Below are 22,747 nucleotides of genomic sequence, written 5' to 3' on the forward strand. Positions count from 1 at the left end.
TGTTAAGTATAATGCTCTGCTGGTGATATTACAATCCTTTGAGAGTCCCAGAGTCCACAGGTAGGTAAGAATACTAAAATTTGGTTACTGCTAGGGAATTTGAAGCGCGTGAATTGTGAATTCCCAAGCAGTAACCAAATTTTAGACATTAGGCAACATCTGGATGTCTAATGGGCATCTCAAGCTTAAATATCCCAACTGGAGTTCCTACTACTCTTTTCCAGCCCAAACGGACTCCTCTTATAATCGACCTCATCTCAATGAAGGCAACTCCATTCTTCTGGACACGCCAGTTCAAACCCTTGATGTGATCTTTGACTCTGCACTCTCGACTCTCAAATCCAGTCTGTCAGCAACTGTTACTGGCTCAGGCCACTTATTCCCTGTCACATTTTCATCCGGTCCAAACCACTATCTCTCACTTAAATTACTGCAATGACCTCTTAACTAGTATCGCTGCTTATGCCTGCCTTCCTACTGCCGAGTTTCAATTCACTAGCCAGAATGAGCCTTAATATTAAAATCTGCTTTATCATGATAGTCTTCTACTCAAAACCCTATAATGATTTCTTGTCTCAGAATAAAAAGCAAAATTCTTCCAATAACGTATAAGATCCTATGTCATATACATTTCCACACCCCCCCCATCATTATCTGACTGACCTCATTGCTTATTATTTTATTTCTTTCCATCACTCTGCTCCAACCACATATAATGCATTGTCCACACCGCATCCAACTATCCCAGTTTCCTTGCCTTTATCTGACTATTCCAGGCATGCTCCCACCTCAGGGCATTTGTACTTAAAATTCCCTCTGGCTGGAATGTTCTCCTCCCAGATATTTTGAGTTTACGCCATCACTTCTTTCAAAGTCCTCCTCTCAGTGAGGTCTTTTCTGCCACTCTACCTAAAATTGCAAACGTTGGATACCACTACTTTTTTTTTTCTGCCACCACTACATTTTTTAAAAAAGATTTTATTTACTTATTTGAGAGAGAGAGACCACGCGCGAGCCCAGAGGGAGAGGGAGAAGCAGACTTCCTGCTGAGGAGGGAGCCCGACATGGGGCTTGATCCCGGGACCTTGGGCTCATACCCCCAGCCAAAGTCAGATGCTTAACCAACTGAGCCACCCAGGCACCCCCCCCCACCACTACTTTTTTATCCTTCTCCTCCTCTTTGTTTTTCTCTTTAGCACTAATATACCATATGCTATTCATTCATGTTGGATAATTCTTTCTCTCCCACTAGAAGGCAAAGTTCATGAAGACAGGAGTTTTTGTCTGTTTTGTTCAGTGCTTTATTCCTAGCTGGTAGAAAAATGCCTAGCACTTAGTAGCCTAGCAGGTGTTCCATAAATATTTGTTGAATGCATAGCTAGAATAAAACACATGATTCATTCTCCAGGCAAAAAATGTGACAGAAATTAAAAGGCACCCAATGTGGAAATCAATCTGGAAGGGAGTTATAATCTTGGGACAGAAGTATGTTTGAGGAAAACAAAAGCAACTATATGATCTCTCATACTTTAGTGAACATAGTTTGAAGTGACTATGTAAAAGAGTACGCTTAATAGCCAATGACTTGAAAATACTGTTTATGTAACAACCATCTCTAGGAAAAAAATTTTTAGCGTTATTATATAACATATGTCATCCTACGTGGGCATATTAGCATTCTCACAGGAATCCTTTGGCAAGATACAAAATAATACACATATTTTTGTGTATATAAATAAATCTTTAACTATCCCCTCACCATTTCCATTCCCAACAATTTTCTGATTTTTCAAGGTGGGAATTCTAGTCCCCAAAAGGAACACACAAGGCATGTTTCTGCAACTTTCAATAAGTTAATTACTATAGTTAATACTTATTCAGAAAAGACTAAGGGCTTTTAGTCATGCCTTTTACAGTTTTTTTGTTAAAATAGTCTGAATATTTTCTCTTACAAAGAAATACATAGTCCTACAGTATCCACACACGAGAGGCAGTATCAAACTGCCTCCCGTTCTTGGATACACTCTTAAATATTACCATCAAAAAGTTAGCAGAATCTGGGTTAGCAACCAGCTTACATGACATAAAGCTATGGAGATCACAGAGAGGTTTCCCTCTAAAGAAACTGCAGGGGTCACTGAGAAGCTCCGCATTAGAAAGTAAAAACACATTAAAGATGGCACTTGATGGTATGAAAAAAAAAAAAGTAAAAACAGAACATTTTTTCCCCCCTCGAAATAAGAATATACAAATTCCCACATTGGGACAGATTCATGGTCTCTAATCCCAGTCTTAAACATTTAAAAATGGTAACAGACTTAATTCTGTGGGAGGACAAAGCTGACATCGACATCAAAAGGCTCTGCTGTATGATGATTTCCCTTAACAGCCCCTACAGAATTAGATATGAATTCACCTAAACCTTTTTAGGCCTTTTTTCAGTCTCTACACCCAAGTCTACTGGGGTAATTAATTTAACATCAAACATATCATGTGGCATGACTATGTGAGATGTTAGGACTATAAGACAGGACCCACACCCTGGAGAAGGACACAAATGGACATATTAAGACAGTAAATACAATATACATAGTAAATTTGAGTAGCTGATGAAAGAAAATATCAGATGCTTTGGGAAAATAATATGGTAATGGGTTCTGCAAATTTGGGGATGTGATCAAATTCCTTCATTTCATGGGTATCAATAAAATATTTTCTTAGTTCCTATTTTGTGCCAGGCACTGTTTATGGTGCAAGGGATATAGCAATGAACAAAACAAGCAAAACTTCCAGCCCTCATGAAACTTGTAGTCTCGCATTTTGAATGAACATATTACAATAAATAGCACTGAAATTAGTTCTGTGGTGATTCTGTAGCTTCCTACTTCTACTCTCAATTAGAAGGGTAAGAATTGGGGCGCCTGGGTGACTCAGTGAATTAAACATCTCCCTTTGGCTCAGGTCATGCTCCCAGGGTCCTGGGATCAAGTCCCGCACTGGGCTCCCTATTCAGTGGGGAGTCTGCTTCTCCCCACCGCCTCCCCCCATCTTTCATGAATAAATAAATAAAATCTTAAAAAAAAAAAAAAAGGGTAAGAATCTCCTAAGCCACCACGACATTTTTAGGGGTACTCAAAGGAAGATTCTTCACCACTAAATTTCTGTTGGTTTTGCATTTAATGAAAAATAAGTCAGGTTTGGAATTTTTTTTTTTGAGTGATTCAGAATTTAAACTCAACATAGTGCTAACAAATCTTTCAGATAATTTTGACTGGCATATTTCTAACCCTCTGCATTTTTAGTTGCAGGCTGTATCTTAAAACTGTATTTTGTTCATATCCTATAAAGTATGACTTAGGCCAACCAGATTCTCACATCTTGGAACCTCAAATCTTTTCAGCAGTGGGATCATGGCATGTTATGTTATTACTAATGATAGCTTATTATGGACTTATCAAAACTGCCACTTGGTGCAACCTCACTCCAGCTTTTAAGATGGTTGACAGCACTTCGTTCCACACACAACCTCTTAAAAATAATCAGAATCGCATCACTTGCTCTACACGCTTTGGGAGAGATTTGACTACTAGCAGTTAAGTGTCATGTTCAAGTCACCCTGGAAGATCAGTTAGAAGTTGTGCGCCGGCTTACAAACCTGCAGTTCCACTGCCATTAACTGCTTCCCTGTCCTCATCTTCTTCCTCTTCAGGAAGAGAGCTGTCCATTCTTTCCATCTTGCTGACAGATGTAGTTCGTTTTCTTTGGGATTCTGTGTCAAACTCATTATCGAAGAGGACCTGATCAACTGGATCTGGCTGGAAAGGGCTGGGTTCTGCTGGAGGCTTGGGAGTTCCGTAGAAGTTTCCTGAAATGGACGAAATAACAGCAGCTGAAAGGACTGATGTTGAATTGAGTGAGAACGAGAGGATCCAGTGTATGTCTGCGCTGCTGTCTTATACCGAGGCTTCTGAATGGCCAAAAGGAAGCCCAAACACTCCTTCCCGGGCAGTGGAAGAGGGAGAAAGAACAGAAAGAACTAATTTCTCAAGTGCCCTTCACCATGTATATTCTAACATTATCTAAATTTTTAATACTATTTGTACTAAGGATAGGAAGTTGACTTTATGTACACAGATTATTTATTCCGACAGGGCTTGCTTTGCATGGGATCTAAATTAGGGCCTGATTTGTGAATTTAAATGCATCGGTGCTCTCGTGTAAGGCTAATTGGCCTAAGAACTGGGAGTAAAGGAAGAGACAACGAACTCAAATAATTTTGTTCTGATGTGTAACATAATGAACTATTTTGGTAAAATGAGGAAATATGTGGGTAAAGGATAAAGCTAAGAACCAGTGCGTACTGAAATGTAGGCTGTTTATGTAAAAGTAATTTTTAGGTTTTCTGAGCATTCTAATTATATTATTTTACTTGACAATTTATTGAACAAATAGAGACATTATTAGCATAATTCAATATTGGCTTATTCTCAGGAAAGCAAGAAATACTTTAATATTCTAAGTCTTGAGGATCAGGAATTTTTGCAGTAAAAATAAATGTTCCAGAGTAGAAAGAAAACAATTGAATGTCTTCTTAATTCGTCATGCAGTTCCCAGTAGGCAGCCAAATACAATGGAAAAGCACTCAAAAGGTCTAGCTACATTAACAGTTTGTGGCTCCTGCTAGCTTTGACCTTTTATCAGCCACTATGCTAATGTTATCAAAAGATAAGGTTAGGGAATAAAATATTCATGATCTTTTTTTATTTATTTATCTTAAAAATCACACCTTCTAATCCAAGTCCTGGACTCCCAAGGAGGCAGTTAAGATGCTCGTCACATAAAGTAAATTAATGGGGTATATAATGAATTATTTGTCCCAGGTGAAAAAAGCACAGGTTGTCCACCATAACAATGAGGCGAATCTACAGATCAGTTTCCCTTGCGCTGTGTGTGCCTTGAGGGAAAAGCATTAAGATAAATTCTTTGGACATCTGCCTTTGGGCGGTAATTGCCATTAAGATATGCAAGACAATATGATTTCTCTCATCTATGGAACATAAGAACTAGGAAGATCGGTAGGGGAAGAAAGGGATAAAGAAAGGGGGGGTAATCAGAAGGGGGAATGAAACATGAGAGACTATGGACTCTGGGAAACAAACTGAGGGCCTCAGAGGGGAGGGGGGTGGGGGAATGGGATAGACCGGTGATGGGCGGTAAGGAGGGCACGTATTGCATGGTGCACTGGGTGTTATACGCAACTAATGAATCATCGAACTTTACATCGGAAACCGGGGATGTGCCGTATGGTGACTAACATAATACAAAATCATTAAAAAAAAATAAAAAATAAAATAAAAAAAAGATATGCAAGACAAAACAATGAAATCAAGCCAAAAAATTTTTCAACTACATCTTGCCTCTTCCCACTCAACTACTCCCTTGCTCCCAAATCCACATTTGAAATGGAGTTACCCCTGTCAGGCAGATGGATGCAAAGATTTGTATTAAAACAAACTCAGAGGGGCTCTGCAAACTTTCTAGCCCACAGTAAAACTAGGACCCAGTGAAGAGGCCAGCTCACACTTCCCTGGGGCAGAGGGCCCAGAAACATTCCAAAGAGAGGGCTGGTTGGGGAACAGGATGCTCCAGGATCTCAATTTTTCCTGCATTGTGTCCAACAATCATGCTACCCAGGAATTTGGACATTCCACGACAAAAATCAAACATCCACGTTCCCTAAGGACAGTAGTTTTAGTAGCAACACTGGACACACGTTTTACTGTGTAGTCTTAGTAATTATTACCTCACTCTAGGAAGTTTTAACTGTTTTCTAGGGTGAAATCGGACAAATTTAGGATATTCTGATTGGCACCCATGATCATTAAGATTTTAGGACTTCATAATAAATTCTGGCAGCCTCCTTATTTAAACACAATTACTGGACTTAAATAAAACTAGCATTGCTTGTAAGGAAATTAGGTCTATTTTTCTTGAGTTGTTGGTAAATATCAAGATTTCAGATACAGCAAGGCATAAAAAATGATTTGGTTTGTGAATCCTGACTCTCGTTATTGAAAGAAAAAGGTTTTCATCTTTTTGAAGCTGTTTTGGAGGGTTTTTTTTTTTCCTCTTCTTTTTTCTTTTCTGAAAGTCTTTTCATTTTTCAGATAGAACTACCAACTATTAACTATCTTAAATACATACAAAATCACAATTGTATTAGAAACATATTGATTGATTGATTGATTGCCGGATTCCTTTCAGGTCTCCCCTTTTTCCCTGTTTAAGGACATAACATACATGGTCACATGTTCAGTTAAGGCCGTAACTTCTGTCAGTCCTCATGCTCTCCCTGAGCTGTCCTGAAGTTGGTACGTGTCATTTCCCTGCACACTGTGTACAACTAGGAGATACGCATATGCATACATAACACAGAAATACCACTGTTTTCATAAAACGTTCAAAAGGTTTTTCTAACATTTCCTCTCTAACATACCCGCTTTCACAAACAGTATACTGGATGTATTCTTTAGCCACTTTCCTTTTATACAATTATATTTCTAAGACTTGTTCCTGTTCATACATGTAGATTCAAGTTTATTTAATTGCTGTATAATAGTCCATTTTCATGAACAAGTTAAAATGCATTTTAAGAATTCCCCTACTCAAACAGAGTTGTTTCCATTCTCTCACCGTTTCAAGTAACGCTGTAATGACTGTTCTGGTATGTGACTACATATGCACAAAGATAAAGATTTCTCTGGAGCAGGCATCCAGAGAGGGAACTGCTGGGTCAGAGTTAAGTGCATCTTCAACTTTACTAGCTATTGCCAACATGCTTCCCAAAGGGACTGCACCATTTTATACTCTTGCTGGCAGCATATGGGAGTTTCCACTTCCCATAATTATCAGACTTTAAAATTTCTGTCAATCTGATGGGTGTGAAATGGTACATTTCATTTTGCATTTCCTTTAAACTTAACAACAGCAATTAATAATATATAATATGCCACTTTGTCATCTCCCATGTTCTTACACTTAACAGAGGAAAATGAGGAAGAATGTCTTTGTGATCTCAGGACAGAGAAGGCCTTCTTAAACAAAACTTCAAAAGCACAAACCCTAAGAAAAACAGTGATAAATCTGACATACAAAAATTAAGGATTTCTGCTTAACGAAGAAACACACAGACAAGCATATGAAGTGACAGGAGAAAATATCTATATCCAATACGGCATTAATATCTAAATAAATATCTAAATCTCTAAGGAATGTCCGCAAAACTGGAATGTGGATTGAGCTCCCATTTAAAAAAAAATGTATAAAACAAATGAAAAGACAATTTGTGGAAGCCCAAAACACTAGCGAGCATATGAAAAGCTGTTCCACCTCTCTGACTACCAGAGAAGCTAGAATTAAAAGGAGATACCATTTCCACAACCATCAGATTGGCAAAATGATAAAGCGGGACAACGAGGACATGGAATCCTTAACTCTAGCCACTCCAGGAGCCAACCCCTCCGGCACGGCTGGCGGGAATGCGGCTGCACAGCTCCCTCGACTCCATCAGATTAAACACCTGCAGACCTTACAACCCGACAATTCTGCCCCTGGGTATACGTGCCACGGACATCCTCACACAGGTCTAGAAGAAGAGGATGCTGCAGCTCTGTCTGTGATGGGGGGGGGGGGGGTGCTGGAAGCAATCTGGAAGTCAATTACTAGAAGAGAGGTTAAGTAGAATACAGTGGAGCGCTGTGCAGTGGTTAAAAAAAGCAATAAATTACATGTAAATTCCCAACATGGAGCACTGCACAGTGGTTAAAAAAAGCAATGAATTGCGTGTAAATACAGGGCAGCGACATGGATGGACCTAAAAAACACTGGAATAACTGAGTTACTCAGTTGAAAACTGAATGCAATATAGAACACAGTCCAGAAGCAAATACTACATGCATGCGTGCATGAGTCATTTAGCGAGAATGCATACGAACAAAAGCACACATTCTAATCACATCCGAATGGTTGCCTCCAAGAGGGAGGTGAATGAGAGCAGGCTATTGGCATCAAAATAAAAAATAACTAGTGGGGGGGCACCTGGGTGGCACAGTGGTTGAGCGTCTGCCTTTGGCTCAGGGCGTGATCCCGGTGTTATGGGATCGAGCCCCACGTCAGGCTCCTCCACTATGAGCCTGCTTCTTCCTCTCCCACTCCCACTGCTGTGTTCCCTCTCTCGCTGGCTGTCTCTATCTCTGTCGAATAAATAAATAAAATCTTAAAAAAAAAAAACCAAACTAGTGGTCATTTCCTCTCAGAAGTTTTCATTGGCCACCTTAGCTAAATAAGACATTTCTACTATTTTCTTTAAATCTCTTGTTCTTGTTTCCTTCATAACCTCTCCTTTTATAGTGATTTTGCTTGTTTCCTGACTGCTTTTCCTACTCAGATATAGGATTTATTAAGGTAGTACTATTTCAGTATTGTTCACCAGAGTATCTCCAGTCCCTCTGACAGCGCTTGGCATGTCGTAAGTACTTAATATATGGGTTGCTGAATGAATGAAAGAAGGATCAAATGAATGAATGAATGGTGAGCTGTGCGAGCTAAGCCCAGAAAGCGCAGCGGGGGCCAAGCGAGCAGGCAAAAAGGAAATCACAGAAGACTGTGAAGAGGAGAGACGCAAGCCGAGCAGCGCTGGAGGAAGAGAGCAGGATAGCAATGGGCAGGCGGGTTGGGCAGAGGGAAGAAACAGCAGCAGTAGCCCAGACACGAGCTTGTCCAGAGCCTTCGAGGTGGCGTGAGAATGCAAAGAAAGGCATCGTGAAAGCTGTTACAGAGGAAGAAATGACTAGATTTAGTGACAGGCAGATGGAAACGCTAAGGAAGAGGAGGGAGTAAATGATGACTCCACCATTTTGAGCCCAGGGTGCGGCTAACGAGGGAAATTATGAAGAATTATTCTTTTGGCTAGAACACCAGTGCATACGTAGATATGCTGAATTCAAGGTTAGTGTTTATTGAACACCATCTCTAGGCACTGAAGATATACTGAGAAAGATGTGATGCGGCTTTTACCAAGCTCGTGAAAAAGGCAACTCTAATAGCATGATAAAGCAATGATGGAGAAGCATAGCGTGGATGGGAGAGGACAAGCTTGCCGGTGAAGAGCGTCAGGTAAGGGAGAACAAAGGATGGAACTGAAACTGATCTTAAGTCTCTATCTCCTAGGACCAAGTGGGTAGAGAAGAGATACGAAAAGAAAACCAGTTACTCCATTTTTGTTGTTTCCCCCCGTCTATATTCTCTTTGCTCCAAGAGAGCCGAGCTATAGATTTTTAAAAGTGCACGGCATTTGGATTCCTAACCACAAATACAAAGCAAACAACAAACACTTGTTGAGTTCATATGATGAATACGAATTACTATGAAATATGCAAACCGGCTGTTTTGAAGGATTTCAGTATATTCTTCACGATCAGCTTTATAATATGATGGAACGCTTCTGCTTGTTACTTAATCCCATTTTAGGTAGTAAATTACAAACAGGCTAACCAAAAGAAAACTTTCCCAAAGACCAACGGAAAACAACTTTTTTAAAAAAAAATAATCTCTTGAGAGTTTATGCATTGGAATCCCATAAAGGAAATTATGAGATAAAAATAGAATTTAAAAAATAAATAAATAAAATAAAATAAAAATTAAAAAATGGCGTTTTACTGATTAAATTTCCTTTGAAATAATTCCAACCATTCAGATAGTTTTCTGGGTTGCTGCTGTTGTCAATATTTGGGGACATACCATCATACGTTCCACTTTCTAATAATGCTCCACTCTCTTCCAGTGCTTTGAACTGTTCAACAGAAATGAAATTATAGTCCACCCCTGGTACTTCCCCATCCCTGGGGGCCCTTGTAGTGCCTAAGGAAAAAAAACAAGAAAAAAAAATAGGTTGCTTTAAACTTACAAAATATTGAGACTAATAGAAAACACAGTCTATAGAGAACACATTGGAGAAACACACTACTGAATATATGGTACCTTTTAGAATGAGGATCAGAAAATTTTAGGTAACATTTTTAGGTGAAAATAGGACAATAATGTAGGATGAATAAATACACTTTAATATAATCTACAGATAGCTATGAAATTCAAACCACAAACGCTAAAAGAATTCTAGTGTCAAAGGAAGCTTAACTTTCTAAGACACAACGGTTCATCCTTTTACCTCAATAATCACTACTTAACATCTGAAGGAAGGCTAAATCTACGAATAAGACTTCCTATTTTGGGGGACACAGTTATTCTTTTTTTTTTTTTATTGAAGTATAGCAGACATACAATATCAGTTTCAGGTATACACAGATTTCATTTTTATCAAGCTACCTTATGTATTTTTTTCTTCCCTGGTATAAATGAAGAGAGAAACATTTTTTCAAAGTTCTTTTAACGTACTATAGTTTTAAAATTTGGACAAATATGAATTATGAAATTATTTTAGTTTAATGAATAAAAGGCTTAAGATAGGTATTCACATACTGCTTCTCAGCTGTTACTCTCTTCAAGTGATTTCAAAAATTTAATAAGTACACTGTTCAATGAAATACACTATGGCAACAGAATAGTAAATTCCTATCAAGGAATTCACACTAAAGTAAAATCTTTCAGATCAAAAGTATAAATTCAGGTTATGGCAACATTGCTACATTTGACTGAATTTTACTGAATATGAATCAACATTTTTGTGAACTGATGCTAGAAAAATTATTTCAAATAGTAGAGAATATAAAAAAGAGACCCGAGTATTTAGCCTCAAAACAGAGTTGGGATATTGTAGCAAATCCTGCACAAGAGTGCCTTCCCAAACCTGTTCTTCCACTTAGGCTCCCTAGTCATTAATGGCGCTCCAGGCCCGAAGGCAGAGAGTCCGCCATCTTGGGTTCCTCCCTCTACTCCACATCTGGTCAGTAAATCTGGTTGATTCTATCTCCTCAATACCTCTAGGATTTATACACTTTTCTTCATTCTCACGCTCACCTAATTCATATCATGATCTATGGTCTGTTTTGTTGCTCTCATAGGGTCAACCCTTACCTCTCCCTGGCTATGCCCCTTACCCAGACTGCAGCCAGTGACTTCTCTAAAACAAACATCTGAGCAAAAAACCTCTAAATCTATCAAAGGTTTCCCATGATCTTTAGCATAAAAATCTTCTTCAGGTTCTTTCTTGCCTCACCCCTTTCACATTCTAGGCTTTAGCCATAATAGTTTTTTTGTTTCTGGGGTTTTTTGTTGTTGTTGTTGTTGTTCTTTTAATGTTCCTTGCACTTGCTTACTTCCACAAGGCCTTTGTCCAAATCATTCCTTGCCCTGGAAGACTTCCTCTTCCCTTCCCCACTCTTACCTCCGCTAACTCCTACTCATCCCTTACATCCTGGCTTAAGAAATTTCTTTAGAGAACCTTCCGATTCCCACCTGAGATGGAACATGAAGGAATCATGTCGACGTGGTTCAAAGTAATAGTCCCAAGTCTCAGCACACCGAAAGAATCATAGTAGGTACTCAATATAGACAGTTGTCAAGTAAATTATGTGAAATTTTACACAAATTTTACACAACCTGGAAATATGCTATTATTATTATAATTAATGGAAAATTATTAATTGCTCTTACTTTTTAGTTGCATTACATTCTATTATATTCTGTAACATGACAAAAATCCACAAAGATGATAAAACATTAATAGTAACAATCTCAGAATATGATTTAGCCAATACTATAAGCAACAAAGATCGTATTCAATAAGTTTTCCCCCTTGTTCTTACCCAACTTTTTATAAAAAGATAAGCTTTTCCTTATCTGTTTTATATCACAGAGGATAAAAAAAGCTGGAAAACATAACTTTCTTTTTGTTAAAATATTTTTGTCATTGTCAAATTTTTGTTTTTTCATGCATTGGCTAAACTACATTATTAGATTCCCAAATCAACAGCTTTTAGCTCCACATTAACTAAAAATTAACATTGGAAAATAAATTTAATGATTAAATTTAAAATTTATAATTATCTGTGATATAAAAACATGGCCACAATATTATGTACCTCCTCTCATCAAGAGATGGGCAGCCTACTGCTTCACCTCTGAAATCTGGACTGGATTTATGATTAGATTTGAAAAATTTAATGTGGAGGATGTAATGTTGTACAAGTTCAGGAGTCCAGACTTCCATCTTTGCTTTCTTGGAATGGTTCCACCACCAAGTATGGAAGTCCAGGTTATGCTACAATGAGAGCCCCCGTCAACAAACAACACCAGGGTTCCAGACATGTGAGTGAGGCCATCTTAGCCTCTCCAACCCCAGTGGAGGTGCCAATGACTGCAGCCACGTGAGCGGTCCCAGTGGAGCTCATCTAACTCATGGACTCATGAGAAATAATACATGATGGTTACTTTAAGGCATTAAGTTCTGGGGCGATTTGTTATGCAGCAAAGGCTAATCGAAATATTATCCAAATAAACTCTACTATAAAATATACCGATTATATAAAACCTGAAAAGCCCGATTTAAGAGCAAACAATCTCATAGATAATACTACAAAAAGAGCACTGATCCAAGGGGCAGGAGCTACTCTGTGTTTTAGTCTGGGATTGTTAGTAATGGTACGATTTTAAGCAAGCACTTAATCCCTCTGGGCTTCATTCTCTCTCCGCAAAGTAGTGTTAAGCAAGGTGATGTTCATGATTCTTTCCATTAGTAGATATGAAATGTTACGTGTGACACACATATATATTTCCAAGACTTAAAAAGGAGCTTAAATGTTAATTCTCTACAAATATAGGTATTACAAATTTTCACATCCTCTCTCCAAAAATGTGTAATCCCTTACGCATAAAAAGTTCTCTCCTTTCATCTACCCTACCCTAGTGCCTTCAGCATTCCAGAAAATTTATTTTTATATTCTGCTGCTACTCTATATATTTAATGTAAAGCTTTCTATATCACCTCCAGTCCCTACTATATTTCTCCTTTTTACATAAAAATTCCTCTGAGTTCTATTTACTCACAGTCTCCAACTGTCTCTTGAGCCCATTCCAATCAGATCACTGCCCCAATCACTCCACTGAGACAATCTCCCATGTTCATCAGGAGTCTCCACTTTGCTTAACCCAATGCTCAAGTCTCAGTCCTCATATTACCTGACCTATCAACAACATTTGATATAACTGATCATTCCCCTCTTTTTGTTTTATTCTGAAATATACAGACAGGCACATAAGACATATATGTAAAGCTTAACAAGTAATAATAAAGCAAACCCATCCAACTGAAGAAACAGAGTATCACCGGGAGACCAAAAGCCCCTCATACATGCCTCCAATCATAAATCTCTCCTTCCCCCCACCCCTAAAAGTACCTACCATCTTGACATTTGTGGTGATGATTTCCTTTCTTCTTTAAAATGTTTTTTCTTTTAACCCACTAGGTAATCCATTCCTAAGCAACACAGCTTAGTTTTGCCTCTTTTGTAACTTCATATGAATGGAATCACGCCATATGCATCCTTTTATGTCCACATTAACACTTGCCAGGTTTTTAAACTTCTGCCAACATGTGAAGGCATCTCACTGTGTATTTAATGTGCAACTGATTTATGAGATCAGTGATGATTTATGTTCTTTTTCAAATATTTACTAGCCATAGAGATTTCTCCTGTTGTGAAGTGACTGTTCAAAGCTTTTGCCATGTCTCTGTTGGGTTTCCTATCTTCTAAAACTTGATTTGTGGTTCTTTACTATAGTACTTCATCAAATCTAAGTAATCAACAGCTTCTAAAACGCACCACTATTTTATCACTAAAAAAGAAAAAAACCTGGCAAGTGAAATCAAAAGATTCCATCTACTGTAAGATACAATCCAATTGTAGACAGGTTAAAGTGTAGACACTTTAACTATTGATAAAGCACTGCAGTCCTTTGTCAGATATATGTGTTGCAAAGGGGGAGTTTCTGCAAAAATGTGAAATATGGGGGCACAGTCGGTTGGGCATCCAACTCTTGGTTTCGGCCTAGGTCATGGTCTCCAGCCCCACGGTGGGCTCTGTGCTCAGCGTAGTCTGCTTAAGATTCTCTCTCCCTTTCCCTCTGCCCCTCCCACTTGTGCTCTCTCTCTAAAACGAATAAATAAGTCTTTTTAAAAAAATGCTTTCTAGAAACAGTACTTCCTGCAAAATTGTGTTCCCCAAATAGTAGAGATTACCGAGAAAACAAGGTCAGGGTGGATTTCTCAAAACCTATTGCAACTTTGTAACCAGAGCCTAACAAAATCACTAACAACCCTAATTAAAAATACTAAGTTTAAAAGATATTTTAAATTCCTAATAAAAATACTAGAGGAAATAAAATACTTTGTCTTTAACAATTTTTAAAAAAGAAAAGATAGCTTGACAGAAGGGGGTATAAGGAAGACTAGAGCTACTGTATAATGAAAATAAGGCAAAAGATGCAATAACTGATTTGCAGGATAAAGCACATGTCTAAATTGAGAAAAGAGGCCAAATCGAGGTGAATGGGCATCATGCACGGTGCATGCAAGATTCAGCTATATTTGTATATTCTGTTCACCTGCTGCTACTGGATGACACACACACTGGCTTGCTGGGGAAAATGGAGTAAGAACCCATATTGCCTCCATTAAATTGACATCATTATTCCACCTACTTACCAATCATATATGAACTTACTTGTGTTACAGAAACAAAAGTTGTAGCAGAACGGACAGGATCTTCTCCCACTCTGTGATTTTTTTCATCTTTTCTAATGGTCTTTTAATGATAGTTTTTCATTTTATTATCGTCAAATTTATCAATCCTTTCCTTTATAGCTAATGCTTTTGTGTCTTGTTGAAGAAATCCTTCCTCAGGAGATATTCTATATATAATATATAATAGAATATAGAATATATTCTATATTCTTCATGAAAAGCATCACAACTTTGCCTTTCACACCTAGTACTTTAATGCACTAAAATAGATCTTTTTCGGTCTGACAGGAGGTGGTAGTCCATCTTCTTTTTTCTTCCAGATGGCTATTCAACACCCTTATTGAAAAGTTAATTATTTTCTCCTCTGATCAGTATGTCACTTCTGTCATAGAAATCTCATATAGAAATGGTTACATATAACTGGTTGTGTTATTGGGCTTTCTACTACTTCCCATTTATCCACTGACCATTCCTGCACCATTATCATGGTGCTATAATTATTATATATATTATATATATATCTTGGTATATAGTTGAACAAGTCCACCTATTTTATTTTTTCTATTTACAGCCCTTCCATATAAAACCTGGAGTCAGAGAAATAGGTTAAAAATGCTGGAATTTTTATGGGATTAGAATGACTCTATTAACCTATTTGAGGAGAACTCCTGTGTCCATCATACTGAATCTTTAATCCAGGAACAAGAAATCGGTCAGCATATTCAGATCTTCTTTATGGCCCCTTAATTTTATCTTACAGAAGTCTTTACACTTCTTTAGAGATTAATTTCTAGGTATTTCAAATGCTTACATGCTATTATAAATATCTTTCTGTAAACTGTCATGTGTCAATTATTAATGATATAAAAGAAAACAATTGTGGGAACCCATCTGGTCACTTCATTTGGATGTAACTGACCGACAATTAAATTCACTCATTCTGACGGTACAATTCTGTGAGTCTTGGGACTCATCACTCCTAAAGGTCTTCTGACCCTGTGGCAGCTGCTGATCTGCTGTCACTGTAGTTTCGTGTTTAACAGAATCTCATATACATAGAATCATACACTGATTCCAGTAGTGGTTTCTACTTGGCCTCTTCACTTGACATGATGCTTCTGAGATCTAGCCATGATGTGGTTCAATAGCCTTTTATTGCTAAGTGGTATTCTATCGTACAGATATACCAAAATTTGATTATGTGTTCACCATCGATGGGCATTTGGGCTGGTTCCAGATTTGGGACATTATAAATAAAGCAGCTATAAACTTAAAAGTCCTTGGGTGGACATACATTTAAATTTATGTTGAGTTAAAACCTAGGAGTGGAAATGCTGGGTCATATAGTAAGTGTATGTTTAAAAGAAAATGTCCCAAAGTAAATATACTTTGCATTCTCACCAACTCCTAGATGAGAGCTACAGTTGATTTAGATCAGCATTTCCATGTAGCGATTCTTCCTTGAAGTCTCTTGGCCAATTTATTTTTTCTAAATCCCCAGAAAAATCAGTTGATAGGGAAGATGAGGAGAAAAAAATATTATAATTCTCCTGGGAGAATTAAAGCTTAATCATCTGACATAGAACTGTTACTGATTTGAAGGACTCTAAAGACATCAACTGAAAGCAAGAGCAGAAAACACTGACAAGTGAAACCGAATGGTCAAGTTGACATTTCCAGGCACCAGCACAGAAGCACGTGGGACAGCAACAGTCACAATCCACTCGTCAGTCTTACTTGCAGCTGTTCCCAAGCTACAAGTGTGAGGTCAAGGCCCTCTGTGCTAACAGTGAGTCCTTCTTGCAAATACAATATTAGCGTGGTTAGATGCATTTATACTTTATATAAATCCTATGAGTGGTAGGCTCCCAAAATCACAGGTGTTGAAGGCTAAATAAGTCCTTAAATTGGCAGTTCTGATGTGTGATTCTATGTAATGACGTTAACCTTGAAGGGGGATCTGAATGCTATTTGAATACTACCCAGCAATGTCCTTTGGCATTTTCCACTGTTTGAGTATATGCTATGAGTTTCAGTGCTTTGTAAATCCTTTAATAGAAGAAATGCAGAGAGAAGTGAACGTTATTGTGGAACGCTCCAACCTGAAATCAGAAACTGGTGTATAATCTGAAGTAAAAGCAATACAGATTTCAAAGGCAAAACCAAAATCAGGGCAAGGAGACAACATATTTTCACCATTAAAAAAAGAAAACGAGCTTATTCAAATGACCAATGACTAATGCCCGATCTGAAGACGTTTTTGGACACAAACTTAACAATTTGAGGCCTATCAAGGCAACACGAATTTTTTTTTTTTTAATGTCTGGAATACTTGTTACCAAAGTCAAAACTATCAAATAATACAAGTGATACTTTTTTGTACTTTACAATTTCATTTTAGGAGTGAAAATTTCAAATAATAATGTGTGGATTTATCTTTCAAACTTTCAACTGATTTTTATTTGGCCTTTATTTTGTATTAATGTTTCCTTCTTTTACTGTTTTCTATTAGCAAATGTCTGTATCAGGTAGCGATAAGTGTTGAAAAGTGTTATTATAGCCTTGTTTTATTGGTTTATAATAATAATAACCAGGTGATTTTTAAAGTGCTTGATACCCTCAGGAGAATCCATTCCACGCCATGGTGTTTGTAACCATCATTCCTCTGCCAAAAAGGTCAAGGGCAGCAGTCATTTGGGTTCCCAAGGTCCTTGATGCAGCTAGCACTTCACCTCGATCAACCACAGTTGATACTGTGATTACATTGTGATGCCACTTCTTGTCATGAATCACGAGCATCCTACTTCCCACTGGAAGGAACGTGGCATTGTGCTCAAGCCTGAGAACACAACCACATTTAAAATTCCTCCCTGGAGGGGGGCGCCTGGGTGACTCAGTTGGTAAGCGTCTGCCTGCCGCTCAAGGCATGATCCCGGCGTTCTGGGATCGAGCCCCACATCAGGCTCCTCCGCTGGGAGCCTGCTTCTTCCTCTCCCACTCCCCCTGCTTGTGTTCCCTCTCTCACTGGCTGTCTCTCTGTCAAATAAATAAATAAATCTTTAAATAAAAATAAAAATAAATTCCTTCTTGGAGGGTCTGTCTCCTGGGGCTCCTACCAGTACCAATTCTGTATCAATCAGGATCCAAACAGGAGAGAGAAACATGGTAACTTGAACAAGGAGAGCTTAATATAAAACGTGACTATTTACAAGGAATTAGCTAAGAGGAAGTAAAAGAGAACTTTAAAGAGTATCACCCTAGAGCTGAGGGAGAATACTCCAATAAGGAACAAACTTGGAAGGGAGGGATGCTCCCAAACTCTGGGATTCAGACTTCTTTGGAGGAGGTGTGGTCCTAGCCTGGGGATGGATCTGGTTCATAGTTGGTGGGTCAAGGCTGGCAGACAGGGAACAGTCTGTTGGCGTACTGATGAAATTCACCAGCAAGCTGCCTGTGGTGGGGGTTGTTTCGAACTTCCTAGAAAACCATCTGGGACACTGGCTGGACCTGCCAGAAACCCAGTAGGAAACTACTTGCGGGGAATATTGCTGAAATCTGGGGAGCCATGTGGGGTGCCCATCAAACTCATTAGGAAACTGCAAGGAAGTCAGCAGGTGCGCTGGTGGAACTCAGGAAGCCGCCTATGAGGTGGGAAGTTCACTGCTGGAGCACTGCTGAAACTTACTGAGTGTCTTTTTGCAGGCAGGAGCAAAAAGAAAAAGACACACTGGAACTAGGAAAAGATGACTCTTCTTTCTCCAGCATATACTACCTGCCAGCCCCAAGATAATTTGACGTTGTACCTACCAGTTGGCAAAGGAGGAATGTTGCAATATCATACCCGGGCAAAAAAAGAGTAATTTGAAGCCAAGAGGCACTAAATAAAAACTGGCAGACTAGTTTTCTGAGTGATTCTACCATGAATGGGAGTTGAATTTTGTCAACTGTTTTTTCTGCATCTATTTGAGGAGATAACCTATTTTGTTTTGTTTTTCTTTTACAATCTGTTACTATATTAATTTCAAATGTTATCCCAACCTTGCATTCCTGGGACAAATACCCCTTATTTGTAATGTATTATCCTGTTTACATATTGCTATATATTGATTTGCTAAAATATTTTAAGGAGTTTTAAGTCTATGTTCATGAAAAATTGTGGTCTAATAATTTTTTTTAAGTCTTTGTCTGGTTTTAGAATCAGGATAATAATCAGATCACAGAATGAGTTGGGAAGTTCCCTCCTCTATTTTCTTAAAGAGTCTGTGTAGAATTGGTATTATTTCGTCTTTAAGTGTTTGGAACAATTCACCTGTACCATCTGGGCCCGATGCTTTCTTAATGGGAAAGTTACAAACTACAAATCCAATTCCTTTAACAGATTGAGAACTGTTATAAACTCATCTATTTCTTATTTTTTAAAGATTTTATTTATTTCAGAGAGAGTGAGAGCGAGAGCACAAGCAGCAGGAGGGGCAAAGGGAAGAGGGATACGTAGACTCCCCACCAAGCAGGAAGTCCGACTTGGGGCTCAATCCTTGGATCCTGGGATCATGACCTGAGCTGAAGGCAGACGATTAACCGACTGAGCCACCCAGGCAGCCCTCATCTATTTCTTCTTGAGTGAACACTGGTAGTTTTTTTTTCCTCCAAGGACTTTTTCCATTTCATTTGAGTTCAGTTTACTGTCACCAAGTTGTTTAGAATATTCCTGACTGTCCACTTAACATCTGTAGGATTTTTAATGATGCCATCTCTCTCATTCCTAGTATCATTAAACAGTGTTTTCTCTCTCTTTACCTAAGCAGTATGGCCAGAAGTTTACCAGTTTTACTGATCAGAAAAAATCAGCATGGGTTTCATCAATCTCTCTTTTCTGTTTTCTAGCTTATTGATTTCTGCTTTTATCTTTATTTCCTTTCTTCTGCTTTATTTGGGTTTACTTTGCTCTTCTTTTGCTAGGAGTTTAGATCTTTATTATTTTCTAAGTATTTAACACTATAAATTTCCCTCTAAACACTGTTATTGCAACATCCCAAAAATTGGTATGTTGGGTTTGATATGTTTTGAGATGCTGATATGTGTAATATTTTGTATTTTCCTTGTTAACTCACAGGCTATTTAGAAGTGTGCTATTTAATTTCCAAATATTCAGAGATTTTCCAGATGATTTTCTGTTAAGTGATTTCTTGCAATTCCATTATGATCACAGAATATATTTTGTATGATTTAAATTCTTTTAAACTTATTGAATCTTGTTTTATGGCCTGGAATATGGTCTTCATTTGTAAATGTTCCCTGTACCCTAGAAAAGAATGAATATTCTTCTGTGGATGGGAGGCATGTTCCAACACGTAGCAATTAGGTCAAGTTGGTTCAAAGTGTTATCCATGCTATAACCTTACTGATTTTTTTTTTTTTTACTTTCCCTGAAGGACGTGTTGAAATCTTAAACTCTAATTATGAGGGTGTCTATTTCCTTTCAGTTATATCACTCTGGTATCATACCCATTCCATCTGAAGAATTTCCTTTAGTATTTCTTATAGTGCAAGTCTGCTAGTGAAAAATTCCCTTTTTTTTTTCCTTTGGTCTGAAAAATTCTTTATTTCTCTTAAGGATATTTTTGTTGTATGTAGAAATCTAGGTTGGCAGCTTTTCCTTTCAGCATTTTGAAGATGACATTTGATTGACTTTTGGCTTGTACTGGTTTCTGTTGACAAGTCTACAGTCATTCTTTGTTCCCTTGTATTTAATGTATCTTTTTTCTGTCTGTCTTCCACATTTCCTCTATCACTGGTTTTCAGCAATGAGATTATGATATATTTAGATGTGTTTTTTTAATGTTTTTTTATTATATTATGTTAGTCACCATACAGTGCATCCCTGGTTTTTGATGTAAAGTTCGATGATTCATTAGTTGCATATAACACCCAGTGCACCATGCAATACGTGCCCTCCTTACTACCCATCACCAGCCTATCCCATTCCCCCACCCCCTCCCCTCTGAAGACCTCAGTTTGTTTCTCATAGTCCATAGTCTCTCATGCTTCATTCCCTCTTCTGATTACCCCCCTTTCTTTATCCCTTTCTTCCCCTACTGATCTTCCTAGTTCTTATGTTCCATAGATGAGAGAAACCATATGATAATTGTCTTTCTCTGCTTGACTTATTTCACTTAGCATTATCTCCTCCAGTGCTGTCCATGTTGCAGCAAATGTTGAGAATTCGTTCTGATAGCTGAGTAATATTCCATTGTATATATGGACCACAACTTCTTAATCCAGTCATCTGTAGAAGGGCATCTCAGTTCCTTCCACGATTTAGCTATTGTGGACAATGCTGCTATGAACATTGGCGTACATATGGCCCTTCTCTTCACTACGTCTGTATCTTTGGGGTAAATACCCAGTAGTGCAATGGCTGGGTCATAGGGTAGCTCCATTTTTAACTTTTTAAGGGACCTCCACACTGTTTTCCAGAGTGGCTGTACCAACTTGCATTCCCACCAAAAATGTAGGAGGGATCCCCTTTCTTCACATCCTCTCCAGCAATTGTTTCTTGCCTTGTCTATTTTTGCCATTCAAACTGGCGTAAGGTGGTATCTTAGTGTGGTTTTGATTTGAATTTCCCTGATGGCTAATGATTTTGAACATTTTTTCATGAGTCTGTTATCCATTTGTATGTCTTCATTGGAAAAGTGTCTGTTCATATCTTCTGCCCATTTTATGATTTGTTTCTCATGTGAGTTTGAGAAGTTCTTTGTAGATCTTGGATACCAGTCTTTTATCTGTAGCATCATTTGCAAATATATTCTCCCATTCCATGGGCTGCCTCTTAGTTTTTTTGACTGTTTCCTTGGCTGTGCAGAAGCTTTTTATCTTGATGAAGTCCCACAAGTTCATTTTATCTTTTGTTTCTCTTGCCTTTGGAGATGTGTCATGAAAAAGGTTGCTTTGGCCGATGTCGTAGAGGTTGCAGCCTATGTTCTCCTCTATGATTTTGATGGATTCCTGTCTCACATCGAGGTCTTTCATCCATTTGAAGTTTATCTTTGTGTAGATGTGGGTTTTTTTTGTTTCTTCTGCTTGGGGTTTGTTGAGATCCATAGCTCTGTGGATTTATAGTTTTCATCAAATTTGGAAAAATTTCAACCTATTTATTAATTTGTTTTTTTCTGTATCCCCCCTGGCTTTGGCTGACAGTGTGCATAGCACAATATGAACGGATCACAGTCCTGTTTTGCCTATGACCCAATTTTTGAAAACAGCTATTATATATATCTTGCCCAATTTCTGGTTGTTTATAGTAAGAAGGTAAATCCAGTACCAGTTAGTCTTCCATGGCAAAAGTGGAAATGTCTCTCTCTGTATACTTAAAAAAAAAAAAAAAAAAAAAAAAAAAAAAAAAAAAAAAAGCTAATCTCTTCAGTCTTTTTCCTGTTTCAGTTTGATTCATTTTTATTGCTATGTCTTCAAGTTCACTGATCTTTTCTTCTGCTGTTTCCATCCAAGAATTTTTGAAGTTCCATTTAATTCTTTAAAAAAATTCCATTTTCTCTTTATTTTATTCCTATTTTTCTTTAAATCCTTGAGCATATTTATAGCAACTCTAAAATGCATGCTCAGTCATACCTGCTTATTTGGCATATGTGCCATTCCTGTTTTGCGTTTTGTTCAGCTGACTTTTCGTTTGATTATGGGCCACGTTTTCTTCTTTTTTGTATATCTAAGAATTTTTATTAGACACTGGGCATTGTAAATACGATGTTATTCAGTGTTGAGATTTTGTTGTCTTCCTTTAACGGGTGTTGCTTTTCCCCGTCTCCTCCCTCCCATCCGCCCCCCCTTCCTTTCTTTTTGCTAACAGTTGAGTTAGATGCATATTTGCTTAATCCTCGGGGGGCTTGCTTCATTAAGCTTTGTTAAAATGGGCCCCAAGGAACTTACACCTATTTTAGCCCTCCTACTAAGCCATGACCCTTGAGGTCTCTC

The 22,747-nt window shown here is 38.0% G+C and overlaps 1 protein-coding gene across 3 annotated transcripts in view; it reads right to left on the reverse strand.

Annotated features, from left to right (window-relative positions):
• The window catches only part of MAGI3 (membrane associated guanylate kinase, WW and PDZ domain containing 3), a 234,163-nt gene that overhangs the window by 64,997 nt on the left and 146,419 nt on the right, over positions 1-22,747 (reverse strand). For 2 of the 3 annotated variants that reach the window (XM_026483723.4, XM_044378631.3), the window contains exons 3-4: positions 9,799-9,918; positions 3,656-3,865 (exon numbers count right to left, since the gene is read on the reverse strand). In XM_026483723.4, coding sequence (XP_026339508.2) covers positions 3,656-3,865; positions 9,799-9,918 — 330 coding nt within the window. The remainder of the gene's footprint in view (positions 1-3,655; positions 3,866-9,798; positions 9,919-22,747) is intronic. The other variant, XM_057310354.1, reaches the window with a different exon arrangement.

This window comes from Ursus arctos, unplaced genomic scaffold (assembly GCF_023065955.2).
Source record: "Ursus arctos isolate Adak ecotype North America unplaced genomic scaffold, UrsArc2.0 scaffold_12, whole genome shotgun sequence".
Lineage (NCBI taxonomy): Eukaryota > Metazoa > Chordata > Mammalia > Carnivora > Ursidae > Ursus > Ursus arctos.